This window comes from Equus quagga, chromosome 8 (assembly GCF_021613505.1).
Source record: "Equus quagga isolate Etosha38 chromosome 8, UCLA_HA_Equagga_1.0, whole genome shotgun sequence".
In the NCBI taxonomy this organism is placed as follows: Eukaryota; Metazoa; Chordata; class Mammalia; order Perissodactyla; family Equidae; genus Equus; species Equus quagga.
Genome location: NC_060274.1, coordinates 87783492 through 87802976, shown reverse-complemented (window position 1 = coordinate 87802976; position 19485 = coordinate 87783492). Strand labels below are relative to the sequence as shown.

The window sequence follows — 19485 nt, the reverse complement described above, 5'->3', positions numbered from 1 at the left end:
CTCCCAGCCCGATCCCTACCAGAGCCATTCTCCACCTTTCTCTGAACCCCAAAAGGCAGACCTCTGAGAACACCAGCCCCTGAGCTCCTTTCCCTCTGGCTTCGGACTGGGTTCAGCTGGACGCCAGTGACAGGACAGAGAGGATGGGGGGGTTTCCTCCCTCGCTCCTCCTCTGCCACAGTTCTGGCAGTGGCTGTGTCCCTCCACGACTCCCACCAGGCCGCCCCGTCCGGGTTCCCCTTGACCCTTCAGGCCCAGGGGTGGAGCAGCCTCTTACTGTTGCTGGCCAACAGCTGTCATGGGTATCTCGACATCCTTACTGGGTCCCGGAGCCCTGCCCACATCTCTGTAAACAGCCCTTTCATAGCTTCTCTTCACAAGTCCCATGAGGTGTTTCCTGTCAGGACTGTGACTGATACACACCCACACACTCTCCTTCCAATTGGATGCAATGCGGTCGCACGGAATTTTTTTTTTTCTTTTTGCTTTTTCTCCCCAAATCCCCCCAGTATACAGTTGTATATTTTAGTTGTGGCTCCTCCTAGTTGTAGTATGTGGGACGCCACCTCAACGTGGCCTGATGAGTGGTGCCATGTCCACACCCAGGATTCGAACCAGAGAAACCCTGGGCCGCTGAAGCGGAGGGCACGAACTTAACCACTCGGCCGTGGGGCCGGCCCCAAGTCCCACAGAATTTTTATCAAAGGGATTCTGACCACATGGTGTATTCTCATGGGATCCTCTCAGCCTTTAAATAAAACACCACAAAACCAGATGACATAATTCAATATTTTATACATAGAAAGATCAGTTTTCCAACATTTATTCCATTGAATGAGTGCACGGCATTTTCATGAACTATCTCAGGGCTACATCAGTACAAAATAGTTTAAATTAGTAAAATAAAGCAGTTTCAAAAGGAAAATCATTGGTTACTTCAGAGTGAGTGCCACCACCACTTGGGGACAGGGGACATAAAGCAGCAAGGTAATTACTGCATAAGGTGGGGACAGACCAGCAGGTACAGTGTCCTTGTTATCCCAAGGAGAGAGAGGCCCCTAGCCTTCAGCGCACCTCCCTCTCCAGGACACGAACGAGCAGCAGAGGGATGTCACCCTGTTTATGCTCATCAGTTAGAATGCCACAGTGAGATGCTCCAGCTTGGCTTAGCCACCAGCCCTGTGCGTATCTAGCTGATCAAAGGATTCAGGATGGGAAAAGTGCACTACAGGGTAGAGTGATGGGACTAAGACAGAGTGAAGCAGGTAATCTTACACGTCAAACACAGAATCAAGGTCTCTACTCATGGTCCAAGATGCCTTTCGTTTGGTCCACTGGTTTTCTTTTTAACCTCCTAAGTTACTTGGCCAATGGGAGGACCACAACTCGGTGGGGTGTGATTAACTCGAGAAACACAGGTGTGTGTATGTGTGTGTACGTGTGGGTGTGTGTTTGAGCGTAGGGGGAAGACGGAGGCTGGGCATCATCAAAGCCTATACAGGCTGCTGAGGAAAGCGTTCTGGGGCTTCTGGGAATCCTTGCCCTATGTCTTTTCTGCCCTTCTGGAGAACACTTTTAGCACACCAGAAAGTTAAAAAAAAAAAAAATTTAATCCTCTTTATGTAGACATCCTAGACACTTTCTCTTCTGTTCCCTCCAAGATGTATATAACCTCTGGATGACACTATTTTCCTTTAATAGTAAAACTGCCCAGAAGGCTCACAAAACAGTGGTGGGCAATGCAGCCTTTTAAATACTCTACACAGCCCATGCTAAGGCGCCCTGCACCGATTTTCTTTAACATCACTGCCATTCAGCCTAAAATTCTCCCCACGTGTATCGACCCACCCCTGACGTATGCCCCAGGTGCCATGTGACCCATCTACTACTTGCTGACGTTTCGCCTTCCGAGAGACCCTCGCGCCCTCACTACAAATCCTGCCACGACAGGGGGCTTGGTGTCACACAATTGGCTCATGTCAGGGTTAGAGTTCGTCATGTTTGGCTTCCTGGTCTTTGAGTTTAAACTCCTCAGCCGTAACCTTCCCATCTCCATTCCGGTCCTGGTTGGTGAACATATTCTTCACAATCATCTCAGCGTCAAAACCAGGAGCGAGTTTCCCTTTGCCGGATGCCACCTGGGCGTGAATGTACTCTGAGAACTGGAGACAAGGGGGACAGGACAGGCCATGAGATACAGAAGCTGAGAACGTGAGGCCAGGGCCTGAAACAGAGTGGCCCAAGGGTGATGGGGCTGGAATTTGAGTCTGAGCTGACAAAACAGACAAAATCTTAGGAGCTACATGACCTGGGTTTTCTTCTCCAGAGGCACATTAAAAAAGCCCTGACTAAATGACTCCAGGAGCCCTTAGGTTCCAGGCAGCCAAAATACAGCAGCCATTGGACCATCTCTTCTCCTCAAGTCAACACTTACTTCCCCACCAAAGGCTGACCCGTAACCACCCCAGCCTCTGGGAACACGGCTGCCTGCAATTATTCATTCATTCATTCATTCATACAATAAAAACTTATTGTCTACTGTGTGCTGAGAGTCATCCTAGACCCTAGAGATACATCAATAAACAAACAAAACATGCTGCCCTTTTAAATCTAGCATACTCTAGTGAGAAAGATACACACTTAAAAATGAACATAAAAAATAAGTAAATTACATATTAACTTAAAAAGTGAAATGCTCCAGAAAAATGAAAAAGTAGAGCGAAGTAAGGAAGATCAAGAGTACATGTAGGTGGGGAAGCAGGTTGAAGCATCAATCCAGTGGTCAGAGGACAGCCCCAGTGACAAAGGGAGCCTTGTGCAAAGGCCTGAATGAAGAGAGTGACCTGGCCAAAAAGTTATCTAGGGGAAGTGTCTTCTGAGCAGAGAAGAGCTGGTGCAAAGGCCCAGGGTGGATGCATGCCTGGGGGTTCACAGAACGTCAAGGGGACAGCTGTTGCAGAGGAGGTTACAGTGAGCTGCCCATGGAGGGCCTTTGTGGGGCTTTTATGGGCCACTGTCAAAACTCTGGAAATAGGGGGGCCTTTGCAGGGTTCTGTGACGAACCAGGCCATGATCTGACTTATGTTTTAGAAGGATCATTCTGGCTGCTGTGAGGGGCAAGGGTGAAAGCAGGAAGATCTTGATAGAGGTCCCAGCGAGAGACGGCAGGCGCTGAACTAAGATGCAGTAGAGTGGAGGTGGTGTGAAGAGGTCAAGTTCTGGATGTATTTTCAAGATAGAGCTAGAGTGATTTCCTGATAGATTTACTATGGCCTATGAGAGAAAGAGAAGAAAGATTGCTGAGTGCTCTCACCTGAGCAACTGGAAGGCTAGTGTGGCCATTGAACGAGATGGGGAGGGCTCTGGGTGAAGCAATTCGGTGACGGGAGAGGATGTCAGGGGTTCAACAAATGAAGGTGTCAAGCAGGCAGGTGAGTATATGAGCATGAAGTGGAGAAAGAAGACCGGATTGGAGCTACAAATTTGGAGGTTATCAGGATATAGATGGTAAAGCCATGGGACTGGAGGAAACCACCAAGTGAGTCACATAAAGGTGGAGATGAGAACGAGTTCAGGACTTAGCCTGGGGCACTCCAACATGAAAGATCAGAGAGAAGACACCTGAGAAGGAGCTACTAGTGAGGTAGAAGGAACATCAAGAAAATGCGGTGTTCTGGAAGCCAGGGAAAGAAGGCTTCATGCAAAGGAGTCAGCTGTGTTGAAACAAGAGAATGAGGACTGACTGTTGGATTCAGCAACACGAAAGGCTCTGGTTGCCTTGGCAAGACCAGGTTCAGAGATGTGGAGGGATAAAAACCTGACAGGAGTGGGTTTAAAAGAGAATGGGAGGAGAGGAATTGGAGGTAGGGAGGACAGACAATTCTTTTGAAGTTTTTGCTGTAAAGGGAGCAAAGAAATAAATGAAATGGAAAGATGCATCAAGAGAAGGAAAAATAATAGCACGTTTTTACGCTAATGCGAACAATCCGGCAGCTGGAGAAAAGCTGATGATGTAAGAGAGGCAGGGCAGAAGGTTGGAGCGACATCCTTGAACAATCAGAGGTGGAATACATGGAGAGCTGCACGTCACCACGGGTGTGAGAGGAAGAGGACTCTGTATGTAAAGTGCTTTGTCCATGAGTGTGTAGGTTATCATCATCACAAGAAAAAAGCACAGCTGCCCTCCTCACTCTGAGAAGGCTCCGCATCCAGAATGGGTCCTCCAGCCCAAGGAGGCTCCCTGAGCTCCTTTGGTCCCACTTTCCTTCAACAGTCAGTTACCTCTTCGAGGAGGACTTCTCCATCGCCATCCTTGTCAATTTCTTCGAAGAGGTTGGCTGACACCTCGCCGTTCCATATGAACATGTACCCCTCGGGGAGGCCCGCCACGAGCTCCAGCAGCTCGATGTCAAACACCAGCACGGCGCTGCCAGGCACTTCTCCGTCTGCCTCACCGACAGGGGAGGAGGCAGTGTTAGCGCCAAGGACAGCAGGCAAGCCCGTCTCAACCTCCTTCCCCCAGCCCGGGTTCCAGCTGCCTCAAGGATGGCAGACATTTCTTGTGAAAGCAAAAAAGTCAGCATCGGCAAGTGGTTTTTCGAAACTGTAGACAGTGACCATTAGTGAGTCATGAAATCAGTTTAGAGGGTGGTGACTAGCATTTTTTTTTAATTAAGGAACAGAATAAAATAGATCAGAGTACACTGCACATGGAAAGGATAGGTATTATTTTATGAAACTTGAGTTTCAACTTAATATATAAAACTACGTATGTATATATGTATAAATTGTACATTTATGTGTAATACAAATTGAGAGAGAAAATGTATTTCTTACTGGGTGCCTTGGTAAAAAAAGCTTGAAAGCCACTAATAGAGACCACAGTGGTAGACCTTTTGAATAAAACTAACAGCAGAACTTAAAGAATAATACGGTATGCCTTAAAAATCACGATCTGAGATATGACTATAAACACAAACTTGAAAACAGTATATACTATGTGAATAAATATATAAAGTGTAATTTGTATTATTTAAAATTATTATTACATATTATGTAAATTATGTATTATAATTATTTATTCTATATCAGAGGAGCATGGTCTTATAGGATACACAACCTATTTTTTAAAATATCTCTTCTCGGATTGGTGGGAGTAGCAGAGAGTATTTTTACAATTATTTAAAAATTGTGAAAAAGAGAAAATCGATCCAAAGTGCCTATTGTTTTCACAAGTGAACATTCCTATCTCCTCCATCTCCAGACAGCAGGAGCATAAAAAACCTGAAAAAGAAGGGGCCCCCAAATGCCCACGGGAAGGAATCATTCTGGCCGAAGTCATGAAGTAAACCATCTAAGAGCCAAGACGGCGAGGTACAGCCAGTATTTCCAGAACTCGACACCAATCTCTTCCGAGAGGAAACCTCCTTGGATAGCTTAGAAGGTCAGGAGAAGCAAAAAGCAAGGGCCTGCAGCATTCCAGCGTCCCAGGAAACATTCCAGAAGGAAGCACTTGGCCTCGCTAGAGAAATTGCTTGGAAAGCTCCCTCAGGGACATTTCCCACACTTGGATTTGAAGATCCAAGGTTTATTTCATGGAAACCTCTGCCTTCTCAAGGAAGCGTGGGGTTAACACTGAATTCACAGCAGTCTTCAAACAAAAATGCTAAATACTTAAAAAAATTAAAACCACAGATTCTTTGGGTTTAAAACGGAAGCAGCATATTGTGGTTTTAAATACAGCACCCCAAAAACCACAAAATTCAGACGGTGAACGTGCCCCAAACACCCTTTAACACTGTCGCTTACTCACCCACGCCGGCCTCCCCATAGCCCAGGTGGGGTGGAATGATCACCGTCCGTTTCTCTCCAACGCACATCTCTCTGAGACCCATATCCATTCCCAACACGACTTGTCCAAACCCCAAAACAATATTATACGTTTTGCCTAAATTCCACCTGAAAACAAAACAGAAGAGGCCCTGGTTAGGTCGCCGACCCGTTGGTACTTGAGAGTGTTCTTATGAGAATACATCGCTTCCCTGGCATGCCACTGCACTTCCAAAGATACAGAGCCCCATCTAGCCAGGAGGAAACGTCAGACAACCCACAGTGAGGGGTATTTCGCAAAACAACCAGCCTGAAATCTTCAAGCGTGTCAAGGTAAAAATCGAGTGAAGAATTCCAGAGCGTTGGAACATATGGGAATGGGATCCTTTTTTTTTTTTTGAGGACAATTAGCCCTGAGCTAACTACTGCCAATCCTCTTTTTGCTGAGGAAGACTGGCCCTGAGCTAACATCCATGCCCATCGTCCTCTACTTTATACGTGGGACGCCTACCACAGCATGGGTGTGCCAAGCGGTGCCATGTCTGCACCCGGGATCCGAACCGGCGAACCCTGGGCCGCTGAGAAGCAGAACGTGTGAACTTAACCGCTGCACCACCGGGCCAGGCCCCAGAATGGGATCCTTTTGCTATAAAAGACCTCACAGGAACATTTGGCAGAACTTAAGTGGGGTCTGAGGATCAAAAGGTAGTAAAGTATCCAGTGTTAACTTCCTGATTTTAATGTATGTATTGAGTTATGTAGGAAAATGTCTGTGTTTGTGGGAAATGCACAGGGGTGATGCGACACAATGGTGGCAACCTACTCGCAACGGTTTAGGGGAAAAAATGTTCTTCGTACTGCTCTGGCCATTTTTCTCTAAGTTTTAGTCAGTGTTCTAGTCAGGAATTTTCATGAGAATTTTTAAAATATATAAAGTAGTTAAAATTTAAAACTCTGGCAGGGGAAAGGGGGGTGGGGGGAGGGCACAAAGGGTGAAGGGGTGCACCCACAACATGACTGACAATAATGTACAACTGAAATTTCCCAAGGTTGTAAACTATCATAATCTTAATAAAAAGTTAAAAAACAAATTTTAAACTCTGGGTTTTAGATTCAGCAAGACCTGAGTTTGAATTCTGGTTCTGCCACTTAATTTGACCCTGGGAAAGGTAATCTCTCAGTTTCCTCATCTATAAAATGGAGATAATAATAGCTATTGCACAGGGAATGGTCTAAATAGTAAATAATACATTATGCTTGGCACAGCAAAGAGGACGTACAAAGAGCTCAATAAATGCATGCCTTGAGGGTGTAAAGTGCTGGTGTCTGTAACAGTCTATGACTCTAGAAAGATAACTGAGAGTTTAACTTGGGCCATGGTTTTAATTATCCTTTTTTTTTAAATTGAAGTATAATTGAGACACAGTATTATTTTAGTTTCAGGTGTACAACATAATGATTCAACATTTGTATACACTGCAAAATGATCACCACAAAAAAGTCTAGATACCATCTGTCACCAAACAAAATGAATACAATATTATTGACTACATTCTCTGTGCTGTACATTACATCCTCATGACTTATTTATTTTACTACCTAAAGTTCATACTTTTTAATCCCCTTCACCCATTTTGCCCCCCACCCCCCGACAACTCTCCTTCCCTCTGGTAATCACTAACCTATTCTCTGTATCTATGAGTCTCGGTTTTGTTTTGTTTGTTTGTTTTGTTTTTTAGATTCCACATAAAAGTGAAATTAAGAGGTACTTATTTTTCTCTGATTTATTTCACTTAGCATAATACCTTCAAGGTCCATCCATCTGGTTGAAATGGCAAGATTTCACTCTTTTTATAGCTGAGTAGTATTTCTTGTGTATGTATGTGTGTGGGTGTGTGTGTGTGTATATATATATATACACACATATATATCCATTCATCTATCAATGGACATTTAGGTTATTTCCATATCTTGGTTATTGTAAATAATGCTGCAACGAACATAGGAATGCATATATCTTTTCTATTAGTGTTTTCATTTTCTTTGGATAGATATCCAGCAGTGGAATTGCTAGATCATATGGTAGCTCTATTTTTTTTTTTTTAAAGATTTTATTTTTTCCTTTTTCTCCCCAAAGCCCCCCGGTACATAGTTGTATATTCTTCGTTGTGGGTCCTTCTAGTTGTGGCATGTGGAATGCTGCCTCAGTGTGGTTTGATGAGCAGTGCCATGTCCGCGCCCAGGATTCGAACCAATGAAACACTGGGCCGCCTGCAGCGGAGTGCGCGAACTTAACCACTCGGCCACGGCGCCAGCCCCATGGTAGCTCTATTTTTAATTTGTTGAGGAACCTCCATACCGTTTTCCATAGTGGCTGCACCAATTTATATTCCCACCAACAGTGCACAAGGGTTCTCTTTTGTCCACATTCTCGCCTTGTTATTTCTTGTCTTTTTAATAATAATAGCCATTCAGACAGGTGTGACATGATATCTCATTGTGGTTTTGATTTGCATTTCTCTGATGATTAGTGATGTTGAGCATCTTTTCATGTGCCTGTTTGCCACTTGTGTGTTTTCTTTGCAAGAATGTCTATTCAGATCCTCTGACCATTTTTAAATCAGATTTTTTTTGTTATTGAGTTATATGAGTTCTTACATATTTTGGATATTAACCTCTTTATCAGACATATGATTTGCAAATATCTTCTCCCATTCAGCAGGCTGTCTTTTCATTTTGTTGATGGTCTCTTTTGCTGTGCAGAAGGTTTTTAGTTTGCTGTAGTCCCATTTGTTTATTTTTGCTTTTGTTTCCCTTGCCTTTGGATCAGATCCAAAAATCATTGCTAAAGCTGATGTCAAGGAGCTCACAGCCTATGCTTTCTTCTAGTTTTATGGTTTCAGGTCTTACATTCAAGTCTTAAATCCGTTTTGAGTTAGTTTTTGTATACGGTGTAAGATAGTGGTCCAGTTTCATTCTTTTGCACGTGGCTGTCCAGTTTTCCCAACACCATTTATTAAGAGACTATCCTTTCTCCACTGTATATTCTTCCCTCCTTTGTTGTAAACTAATTGACCATATCTGTGTGGGTTTATCTGTGGGCTCTATGCTGTTCCATTGATCTAATGCGTCTGTTTATATGCCAGCACCATAATGTTTTGATTACCATAGCTTTGTAGTATATCGTGAAATCAGGGAGCGTGATGCCTCCAGCTTTGTTCTTTCTCCAGATTGCTTTGGCTACTCAGGGTCTTTGTGGTTCCAAGTTTTAATTATCCTTGATGCCCATGGTCCCCAGAGAATCCGGATAAATAAGAGCTGGCTCTATCACCTCAGTCACTACTGAAAGCAAATCTATTTCCAAACCTATGGCATTCCTACCACTTTCTGAAGGCAAACAATGGGAATGCTCCTCAATGCCGAGGAACAAGAGCCTCCCCGATATCTTGGAGCCCCTTGATGCCCACCACCAGGTGGTGACAACATGGAAGAGACAGTCCCTTTGGGTCACATCCCCTTCTCAGGCTTCCCAGCCTCCCTTGGGTGCAGAGTTGCTGCCTCTTTCTCTCTTCAAGCTGGTTCCCAGGGCCAGGCTGATTCTCTGGGGCTAGCAAATCAAAACAGGACGGCATTTGTCCTACCTAGGACGAAACCAAAACAAAGCCAATTCTGGCACTGGAGGCCTTGGCTGAAGGCCTGCGAGAGGGCATGTCCCCAGTCCCATCCCACACACAATCCCTCCTTTGTCAGCACCACAGAGGTGCCCTCCCACTGCCTTTCTCCAAGGACCATGGGGATCTCCCATGGGACTACTCGGTTTCCAAGTCTTACAGAATATTCAAGAACTCATTTAGTTATCAAATAACGAATGTTCATTCTTCCCCTCTGACGGCAGTTGGAACACACATTAAGAAAATCCTCCAAGCAAACAATTTGTTTTCATGTGTCAACCCTGAAAACCCCACTGATTCTTTTTCCTCAGGTTATCCTTTTATTTTTATTTTTATTTTTTGCCAGTTTTCCTCTCAGACATTCACCTCATTCCTTCTGGCATTCCCAGCTTCCCATTCATCACAGGCTTCCTGCTTCCTGCCTGCGGGCTGCCCTCTCTGACTCTCCGAGCCTGTTCCCCTCTACCCTCTCAGCCCTCAGGAACCAGCGCCCATAGCAGCACCTGCCTTGTTGTTTATAGAGCCCACGTGGGGCTTGGAGCGGGACCAGGTCCCACCTTCCAGAAGGGGCTCCTCTCCCCAACACAGGTAGGCAGATGCCCGCCACTCTTCCCACTATCCCATTATTCTGAAGCTTACACCCAGAAGAGACCAGCAGAGACAGCTGGACACTGCTCTTCCATGTAGATTTCCGGACAATACAAATGACTCTCTTGGTACAGAATGTAGTCTCTGATCAGAGGAAGGAGCATCACGTGGCTCCTGGGCATTCTGCAACAATACTGCGAATCCACCAAACACATCAGAAGGCAGGAAGACCGATTCTCTACTCGAGAAGCATATCCTGAACTCACTGAGAAGGAATTCCTTTGTTCATTTCCCACCCTCACTTCCCCTTTCCACAGTGCTAAGAGCACCAGATAAGAGTAGGAACATGAGCAAGAGCAATGACAGCAAGCCATGGACCTCACAGACTGTTCTAACCTTGTGGACCATTTTCACACGCATAGACTCACTTGATCCACCAAACAGCTATAAGCTAGGCTTATTCCCTGCTGCCCTCCATGGGCTTCCAACACAGACGCAAGGAGGTCTGCTGTAAGCCAGGTCCCTGTAAATCTGAGCTCCAGAAGCTAGTATGTTATTTCATTGATTATATCATGCATATTTTTTCACATTGTAACATCTCTGTAATTGGGATATATTTTATAATTGACAGCACACCATTATTTTTTTGGCAATATTTTTACTTTCTTAGAGATACAGAAAATGATGCTTCTAACAATCAACACAACACATTTTAGATTTGCTGAAGTACGCTAAACGCATTAGTATACAGGGTCTCGGGGCACCAGAGAGAATGCTCTGAAGAGTATGTCCCTAGGGCTCTCTCTCCCCCTGTGCCTGGCTCTCTCCGACCACACTCTGTCACCTGAAGCTGGAAGGCAGAGGGACAGGTGGGAGGGAGAGAAGGCCCTCCCCATCTAGAATAAACGCAGCAGCGCATACGTATTTATACGAAGCCCTTTTTTCTCCCCAAGACCAAACTTAGGACTCCAAGTCAGGCTCAATACAAAAAAAGGATGTACTTACGTGGAGATGTAAAGAAAGGCTGAAAATGTTTCTTTCTCAGAGAAGAAAATATAGTATTAACATACAGATACACTGAAGAATCACATACCCAAGAAGCAAAGCTCTTTTTATCTGCATGATGTTAGTTTATACTGTTGATTCCTATTAACACATTTTCAGATTCATCTCAATCAACCAATATTTACAAAATGCTCCCTTTGTGCTTTGCTTTGGGCTGGGTGTAAGGAATAAAAATGTGAATAAACATGCTGGGTGCCCCTAAGGTATTCAGACCAGCGACAGAGATAGAAACAAACTAAATAACTACAAGGCAGGTATACGTCAGACATTATGAGGCAACAGAAGTGGGAGCAGTTGACCCTTCCTAGGAATTAAGGAAAGAGTTTGAGAAAAGCAAGGACATTTAAGCCAGGCTAGAAGTTGGCCAGAAGGAAGGGTGTAAGCAGTTCACATCCTGCCCTACTGTACACGGCAGCCCTGGAAGGAGGAAGGTGGGCCCCAGCAGAAGATGAGACTGGCGAGGCAGAATGGAGCTGACGAGAGCACCTGATGCTCCAGACTGTGGAATGTGAACTTTATCTGTGGGTTAATTTTTAAAGACAGCAGTTATAAGATGAGACCTGTTTTTCAGAAAGACAACTGCATAGGAGCAAGGAGAGACTGTTCATAGGGAACTCTTTGGAAAATGCACCTGAGTATGACGTAGGCTTGAGCTATGCGGGGGGAAGGCACGGACAGAAAGCTCTCAACCAGTATCTGCTGAAAATGAGAATGGTGGGGACACATGACAGCTCTCCGCCAGGCCCACCCCCGCACCGTCCCGGCAGCCCTTACGTGGAATCCAGCAGGGTCCCATCCAGAAGCGAGGCGTTGTAGTGATACTTGAGGTAGTCCCCCTTCTTACTCAGCACCGAGCAGTCAGGGGGCTTGTAGCGGGAGGTGATGCTGATGGAGTCTGAGGGGTTGTGGAAGTCGATCACGTGGATGTCAAACACCAGCACAGCCGAGCCAGGGATATTCCCTATAGCACGGACAAGGGAAATGAATGAGTGACCCCTCCAACCAGCAGCACATGTGTCCCCCAATACCACAAGGTACCTCCTCACAGACCCCAGCGAGGAACACGGGACCCAGCTGTGAAATCCTAGAGAATACTGGGAGAACGGAGCTGGAAGGGCTGTTAGAACTGCCCAAACCCTCACTTCATGGATGGGGAAACTGAGGCAAGATTTGTGCAGGGTCACACAACCAGCTAGGAGCACAGTTTGGACTACAATTCAAGATGTGAGTTATGCTCCATGGAATCATTGAGCCTGAAAGATTTACGGCTCAGCTGGTCACAGATAACGAAACTAAAGCTCAGCCAAATTGAGGCTCACCCCGCTCCTACCAGAAGTTAGAGGTAAGATGAGAAAATCAGCTTAGATGAAAATCACTCCAGCCCCATCACTGGGCAAGAGAAACACAACTAAGAGAATCGTCATAGGAAAAAACACCTAGGCAAACAGGCCCATATACACCCCTCGTGACATAGTGTGCCTAACAGTTCATAACGTGCTTTTACAACACATCCTCCGTTTGACACAAAATTATTAATATACTTTTTTTCATTATCTCAACTTTTGAAAACATCACCTCACATCTGAATAATGTTTTACAGTTTAAAAAAGTATTTTTCACATACATGCTCTCCTTAAATCTCTGCAGCAACCTTGGGGTAAGCATTTCCATAAGTCCAGGACTAGCAGATGCTCCATGAATTTTATGACAGCCTCTCAGGGGGCTGGGGAGGTGGGGACACCTTAAACACATGCATCGGTTGATAAATATACCCTCAGATAATTTCAGAAAAGTTTAAAGGTGAAAATTTTGTAAAGGGTGTTACTTAGAATCAAGGATGTATTAACACTTTCATTGGCAGTTTAGAGACAAGAAACCAACTCAGATATGATATAACTTGTTGAAGAAACAACACAGGAGCCAGCCTGGTGGCATAGTGGTTAAATTCGCACACTCCACTTCGGTGGCCCAGGATATGCCAGTTCAGATCCTGGGCATAGACCTGCACACCACTTATCAAGCCATGCTGTGGCAGCATCCCACATAGAAGAACTAGAAGGGCTTACAACTAGGATATACAACTATGTACTGGGGTTTTGGGGAGGAAAAAAAAAGAGGAAGATTGGCAACAGATGTTAACTCAGGGCCAATCTTCCTCACCAACAAAAAAAAGCATAAAAAAATAAAAAGAAATAATACAGCTATAGACAGAATTCAGATAGAGATTTGTGAACACCAATAGCTCCTCCCCACCCATGCTCCGCCCATGTACTTTTCTGTGTCTGTTTCTTGGTTGCTCTCTAACACACACACACACACATGCACACACACTCTTAATGGATGCACTCTTCTAAGTGCCTTATATGTATTAATTTATTTAATTCTCATTATAATCCCATATTCACAATCTACAGATGAATAAACTGAGGCACAGATTTGGGGGCCTGCACAAAGCTACTAAGGTAGTAATTAGAGAAGTTTGTTCTTTCATAGCAGAACTCAGGTGCCTGATATTCACTTGTGATGGGAAATTACCGATGTGAGTGGTAACAGGGTGTAGGTGCCTTCCCACAGGAGCCAGTTATTGCAGACTGCCAGAGAAGGTTGCTCAAGAAGGTTGCTCAGAACCAGGGCTAAGGGCAGCTCGACGGGGGAAACCAGCACACACTAACAGGGACGAGTGGCTGCAAGGCCAGAATAGTGTTTTCTCAACCTTGGTTATCCATTAAAATCAACTGGGAATGAACCTTGGAAACATTATGCTAAGTGAAAGAAGCCAGACACAAAATCATACTGCATGATTCCACTGATATGCAATGTCCAGAACAGGCAAATCCACAGAGACAGAAAATAGATTAGTGATTACCAGACTTGTAGGGTGTGTGTGTGTGTGTGTGAAATGAGGAGCAACTGCTCAATGGGTATGGGGTCTCTTTTTGGAGTGATGAAATGTTCTGGAATTAGATCGTGGTAACGGCTGCACAACCTTGTGATTACACTAAAACTTATCAAATTGTACACTTTAAAACAGTGAATTTTATGTTATGTGAATTGCATCTTGATAAAAATTAAGTTAAAATATCTCTCTCCTAGGTAAATATCCAAAAGATAGAGATTCAAACAGACATTTGTATACCAATGTTCACAGCAGCATTATTTACAGCAGCCAAAGGTGGGAATAACTCAAACATCCATTGACGGATGGATGGATAAACAAAATGTGGTATAAACACACAATGGAATATTATTCAGCCATAAAATGGAATGAAATTTTGATATATGCTAAAACATGGGTAGACCTTGAAAACATTATGCTTAATAAGCCATACACAGAAGGACAAATACTGCATGATTCCACTTAGAACAGGCAGATTCATAGAGACAGAAAGAACGGTGGTTCCCAGGAGCTGGGGGAGGAGGGAATGGGGAGATATTGTTTAATGAGTATGCAGTTTATGCTGGGGATGATGAAAAAGTTTTGGTGAGAAACCATGGATGGGCCTTGAGGACGTTACAATAAGTGAAATAAGTCAGACAGAGAATGACAAATACTGTATGATCTCACTTATATGTGGAAACTAAAAAAAGCCAAACTTGTAAAAACAGAGAGTAAAATGGTAGTTACTGGGGGATGGGGGGTGAGGGAATTGGTGGTTTAAGGGTACAAACTTGCAACTGATAGATAAATAAGTCCTGGAGATGTAATGCACAGTACAGTGATTAGAGGTAACAATATTGCATTATATACATCAAATGTGCTAAGAGACTAGATCTTAATTATTCCCACCACAAAAAAGAAACCATAATTATGTGATGCAATAAAGGTGCTAGCTAACACTACAACGACAATTACATTGCAATATATGTGTATCAAATGTACCAAATCAACATGCTGTATACCCTAAACTTAGACAATGTTATATGTCAAATATATTTCAATTAAAAATAAAATAAGGTTTTGGGTATAGACAGTGGGGATAGTTATACAACATTGTGAATATATTTAATGATACTGAACTGTACACTTAAAACTGGTTAAAATGGTAAACATGTATATTATACCACAATTAAAAAATATACCAATTAATGTAATAAACCACATTCACAGAATAACATTTAAAAAATCATATAATCATCTAAAAATCACCCGGGAGCATTAAAAATAATGTCAATGCCTGGCCCTCCTCTGGGATTCGGATACAGCTCACGTAGAGCAGAGGTCTCAGGCGGTGTCAGAATGTCCTGGAGAACTTGGGAAAAATACAAACGGCCAGGCCTTTTCCCCCTCAGCATGGCCGGGTTCCACGATTTTAAAGCTCTCCAAGTGATTCTCATCTGAGATACACATCAGCATCTGAGAACCGCTGGACGAGTGGGACCAGGCTTTGCATTTTTTAAAACCTTTCCAGGGGTTTCCAACAGGCAGCCAAGTTTAAGGAAAACTATGCTAACCGGTCTATAAGTGACCAGCTGAGGAGACTGAGGAAAACCCATCTCTAAGAGGAGGACAAGGGTGCAGGCCGCTTACAATGTGGTGGGATTGGTGGAAAAGAAAGCTACAGCGTGACCAGCTCCATTAACCTCTCTGAAGAAAACATGGGTGGATGGAGCCCAGAAAGAGACGCCTCTGACAAGGGCCTGCTGGCACTTGGCCAATGCAAATTTAATCTCCCCTCAAAGGCCTTTCTCAGGGCAAAAAGGAACACGGATCACCCACCACCATGGGCCGTGCCATCAGCTTGTCTAGCACTTTCCTAATAAGTAACTCAGCTTCTCAGTCCCAGAGGATCCCAGGCCCAAGTATTCTGATCAGCAGAGAAGAGGATGACACCCAATCAAGTAACTATTGAGCATCCGGACTGCATGTCAGCTCCCAGGCAGTTAGCATAAGTCAGTTTCCAACGTGCCCAATTAACCCACAAACACATGTCTATAGAGGCATCCACAAGAACGGAAGCTCTGTGTGGGCTGGGAGTTTTGTTCATCTTTTCTCAGCTGAGTCCCCGACATCTACAGCAATGCCTGGTCATGAAGGCACTCAAATCTTTGATGGACGGGTAGATGAAGTTTCTGGGCCTGCAAAACAAAGACTAGACCTCGAGCCCTAAGATCCGCCTGCCTCAGGCAGCCAGAAGCCCTCCCAGCCCACTCCCATTATCTTACTCTGCCTTCCACAAAAATCTACAGTGTAGGAGTAAGTGAGGAGCAGCCAACAGGTGAAGCAATCCAGCATTTCATTAAGGCCCCAACACCAGTCTCCTATCTGAACAAACCCTTCACTGAAGGAGAAGCTGTCATTCAATTTTCTTCACTACAATGCCTCCTCCAGAAGAGACACAGATGACAAAAAATAAAGGCAGCCGGCTAGCTCAGCCCAAGTGAAAGGCTACAGCTCCTGGTAGTTGTGGGTTTCCCCCAAGAGCTCTGGGACCTCACTGGGCCTCTTATCTCAACAAAAAATTGTTTCAAGGTTTGAACGAACTCATATGCAAGAAGTCCCTGACACACAGAGGGTAAACTATTAGTTGTTTTCCTCACTGTCCTCTTTCCTAAGAGTGCTCAAAAGGTGATTTGGAAGTTGGGACACAGAAAACCATTGAAAGGGATGCTTCCGAAACCCCATGGGCAAAATCCATTCTCCCCTTCAGGGCTGCAAACATATCCAAGCATCCTAACTTCCAGGGCTGATCTGGACACAAAGCAGAGAGCAGAAAGGGCCAGAGCCTTTCCAGAAGGTCCACCCCCTCACCTCTAGCAACCCTGAAGGGAAAAATGACTGCAACAAAATGAAATGCTGATGGAGCCTGAAAACCCCATGGAGAGCTCAGCATGTCATTCCTTCCACAAATATTTACTGGACGCTTACTGTGTGCTTGTGGGATGTGGCAAAGAAGCCACAAACTGCCTCTGTGTCCGGACACCCTTCTCAGGTCAGTTGCATTAGGTCCTATGCAAACCCCACAAAGAGGCCAGGGGTGCTCATCAAAAGAGGACAGAGGCAGGCCCCACATAAGAGCACCTGGGTGTTACATGTCAGTGCGTGCCTTCCCCTGCAGCAACATGTGGTTCAGGAGGAAGCAGCCTCATGCCCAGAAAATTTATGAGACTTCGCATGCTTCCCAGAACCTTATATAATTCTTTGCAGAGTTCTGTGTCGTACTTGATAGAAAGCCAGAAAGAGAAAAACAATTTAAACAAATGTTTTCCATCAATACATTCTTTTTAGAGAAAGGAAGCATTAGTCTTGAGGACATAATGAAACACGAACATTCAGAAAGTATTTGGCTATTTCTGTATGTACTTGGCTAGAAGTAGAAATTTACATGATACGAAACAACAGAGTATCCAGACACTGGACAAACAGGTGGTGAAGCGAGCTTCTTGAGTGTGTTTTAAGCTGTGATCTGTTATGCCTTCATAAATCAGAAATTTAAGTCAGGAGGAAAAAAATGTTTCCCCATGGAACACCCTGGTTTCCAACCAAGCTGATGTTTCTTAGATCCTCTGGACAAACCCTCCTGGGAAAAGGCTGAAGATTCACATGATATAGCAGCAGAAGTCAGAAGAGGATTAACAAAATGAATGGCGACAGCCAGCCAGGCCAGTCAGAATCCCACCAGCAAAAAGAATAAAACAGCGAAATAAATACTGCATCAACCATTCCTAAGCAAGTTAGCAAAAAATGGTATATGAGAAAAAACATAATTAAGAAAGAAAATATGGTTTGGAACACTATGCAACCGTTAAAAAAATATCTGTTGGGATAGAAAGTTGCTCATAACAAATTAGGTGGAAAGAGAAATCACAAAGTAACATGTAGAGATGATCCCCTTTTTGTGAGTATTTATCACTGTAGGTGGCTATGTATTTCCTTTTACCTACAAACGTTCACATATGCTCAGAAGTACAGAAGGATATTCACTCCACAGTTGTATGAGTTTCCCATTGCTGCTATAAAAAATTACCACAAACTTGGTGGCTTAAAACAACGCAAATTTACTCTCCTATCTCTGGAGGTCAGAAGTCTAATTCCAAGGTATCGGCAGGGATGTGTTCCTTTGGGAGTCTTTAGGGGAAAATCTGTGTCCTTGCCTTTTCCAGCTTCTCGAGGCCACCCTCATTCCTTGACTTGTGGCCCCTTCATCCATCTTCTAAGTCAGCAGCTTAGCATTTTCCCCTTTCTCTGACTTCCTACCTCCCTCTTACACTCTTTTAAGTACATCAAGGCTACCTGGACGACACAGGATCATCTCCCCATCTCAAGATACTTACCTGAACCACATCTGCAAAGTCCCGTTTACCACGTAAGGTCACATATTCACAGGTTCAAGAGACAGGTCACGACATCTTGTGGGGCTGCTATTCTGCCTAACACATTACAATGTTTATTCCTGGGTGGTGGGATTATGAGAGATTTTTGTTTTCTTTGTTTATTTGTACTATCTTTTTCTAAAGTCAACATATATTATTTGCATAATTTTTTTTAAGATTGGCCCTGAGCTAACATCTACTGCCAATCTTTTTTTTTTTTTCCTTCCTCTTCTCCCCAAAGCCCCCATACACAGTTGCATATTCCAGTTGTAGGTCCCTCTAGCTGTGCCACGTGGGAGGCCGCCTCAGCAGGGCCTGATGAGTGGTACCAGATCCGCGCCCAGGATCCAAACCAGCGAAACCCTGGGCCACTGAAGTGGAGTGAGCGAACCCAACCACTCAGCCATGGGGCCAGCTCCACTGCATAATTTTTAAAAGGGAATTTGCTATTAGGGTGACAAAATGTTCTAAACCTGGATTATGGTAATGGTTGTAGAACTTACCACATTTACTAAAAGTCACTGAATTGTATACTTAAAATGGGTGAATTTTACGGTATATAAATTATACCTCAATAAAGTTGTTAAAAAACAAAAACCAAAAAAAAGGAGGGTGTTTTTGTGGCCAGCCCCTGTGGCCTAGTGGTTAAGTTTGGCATGCTTCACTTAGGCGGCCAGGGTTCGGTTCCTGGGCGTGGACCCACACCACTCGTCTGTTAGTGGCCATGCTGTGGCTCACATAAAAGAAAAAAAGAAGAAGATTGGCAATGGATGTCAGCTCAGGGCAAATCTTCCTCAGCCAAAAAAAAAAACACAAGGGTTTTGCAATTTACTTTCCAATGGCTTAATAACAACAAAAATGTAATTTTAGAGAGAGAGAAAGAAAATAAATATAGCAAGATGTTAACAATTGGTAGATCTAAGAGGAGTTCACTGGAGAGTTCTTTCAACTTTGTCATAGGTTTAAAAATTTTCAAAAGGAGGGGCTGGCCTGGTGGCACAGCTGGTAAGTGCACATGTTC

The 19485-nt window shown here is 44.1% G+C and overlaps 1 protein-coding gene across 1 annotated transcript in view; it reads right to left on the bottom strand.

The window, feature by feature from the left end:
- Positions 1–775: 775 nt before the first annotated feature.
- FKBP9 (FKBP prolyl isomerase 9) overlaps positions 776–19485 on the bottom strand; it is a 40069-nt gene continuing 21359 nt past the window's right edge. Inside the window, exons 7-10 of the mRNA XM_046669534.1 lie at positions 11928–12114; positions 5813–5958; positions 4282–4445; positions 776–2162 (exon numbers count right to left, since the gene is read on the bottom strand). Coding sequence (XP_046525490.1) covers positions 1986–2162; positions 4282–4445; positions 5813–5958; positions 11928–12114 — 674 coding nt within the window. The 3' untranslated portion in view covers positions 776–1985. The remainder of the gene's footprint in view (positions 2163–4281; positions 4446–5812; positions 5959–11927; positions 12115–19485) is intronic.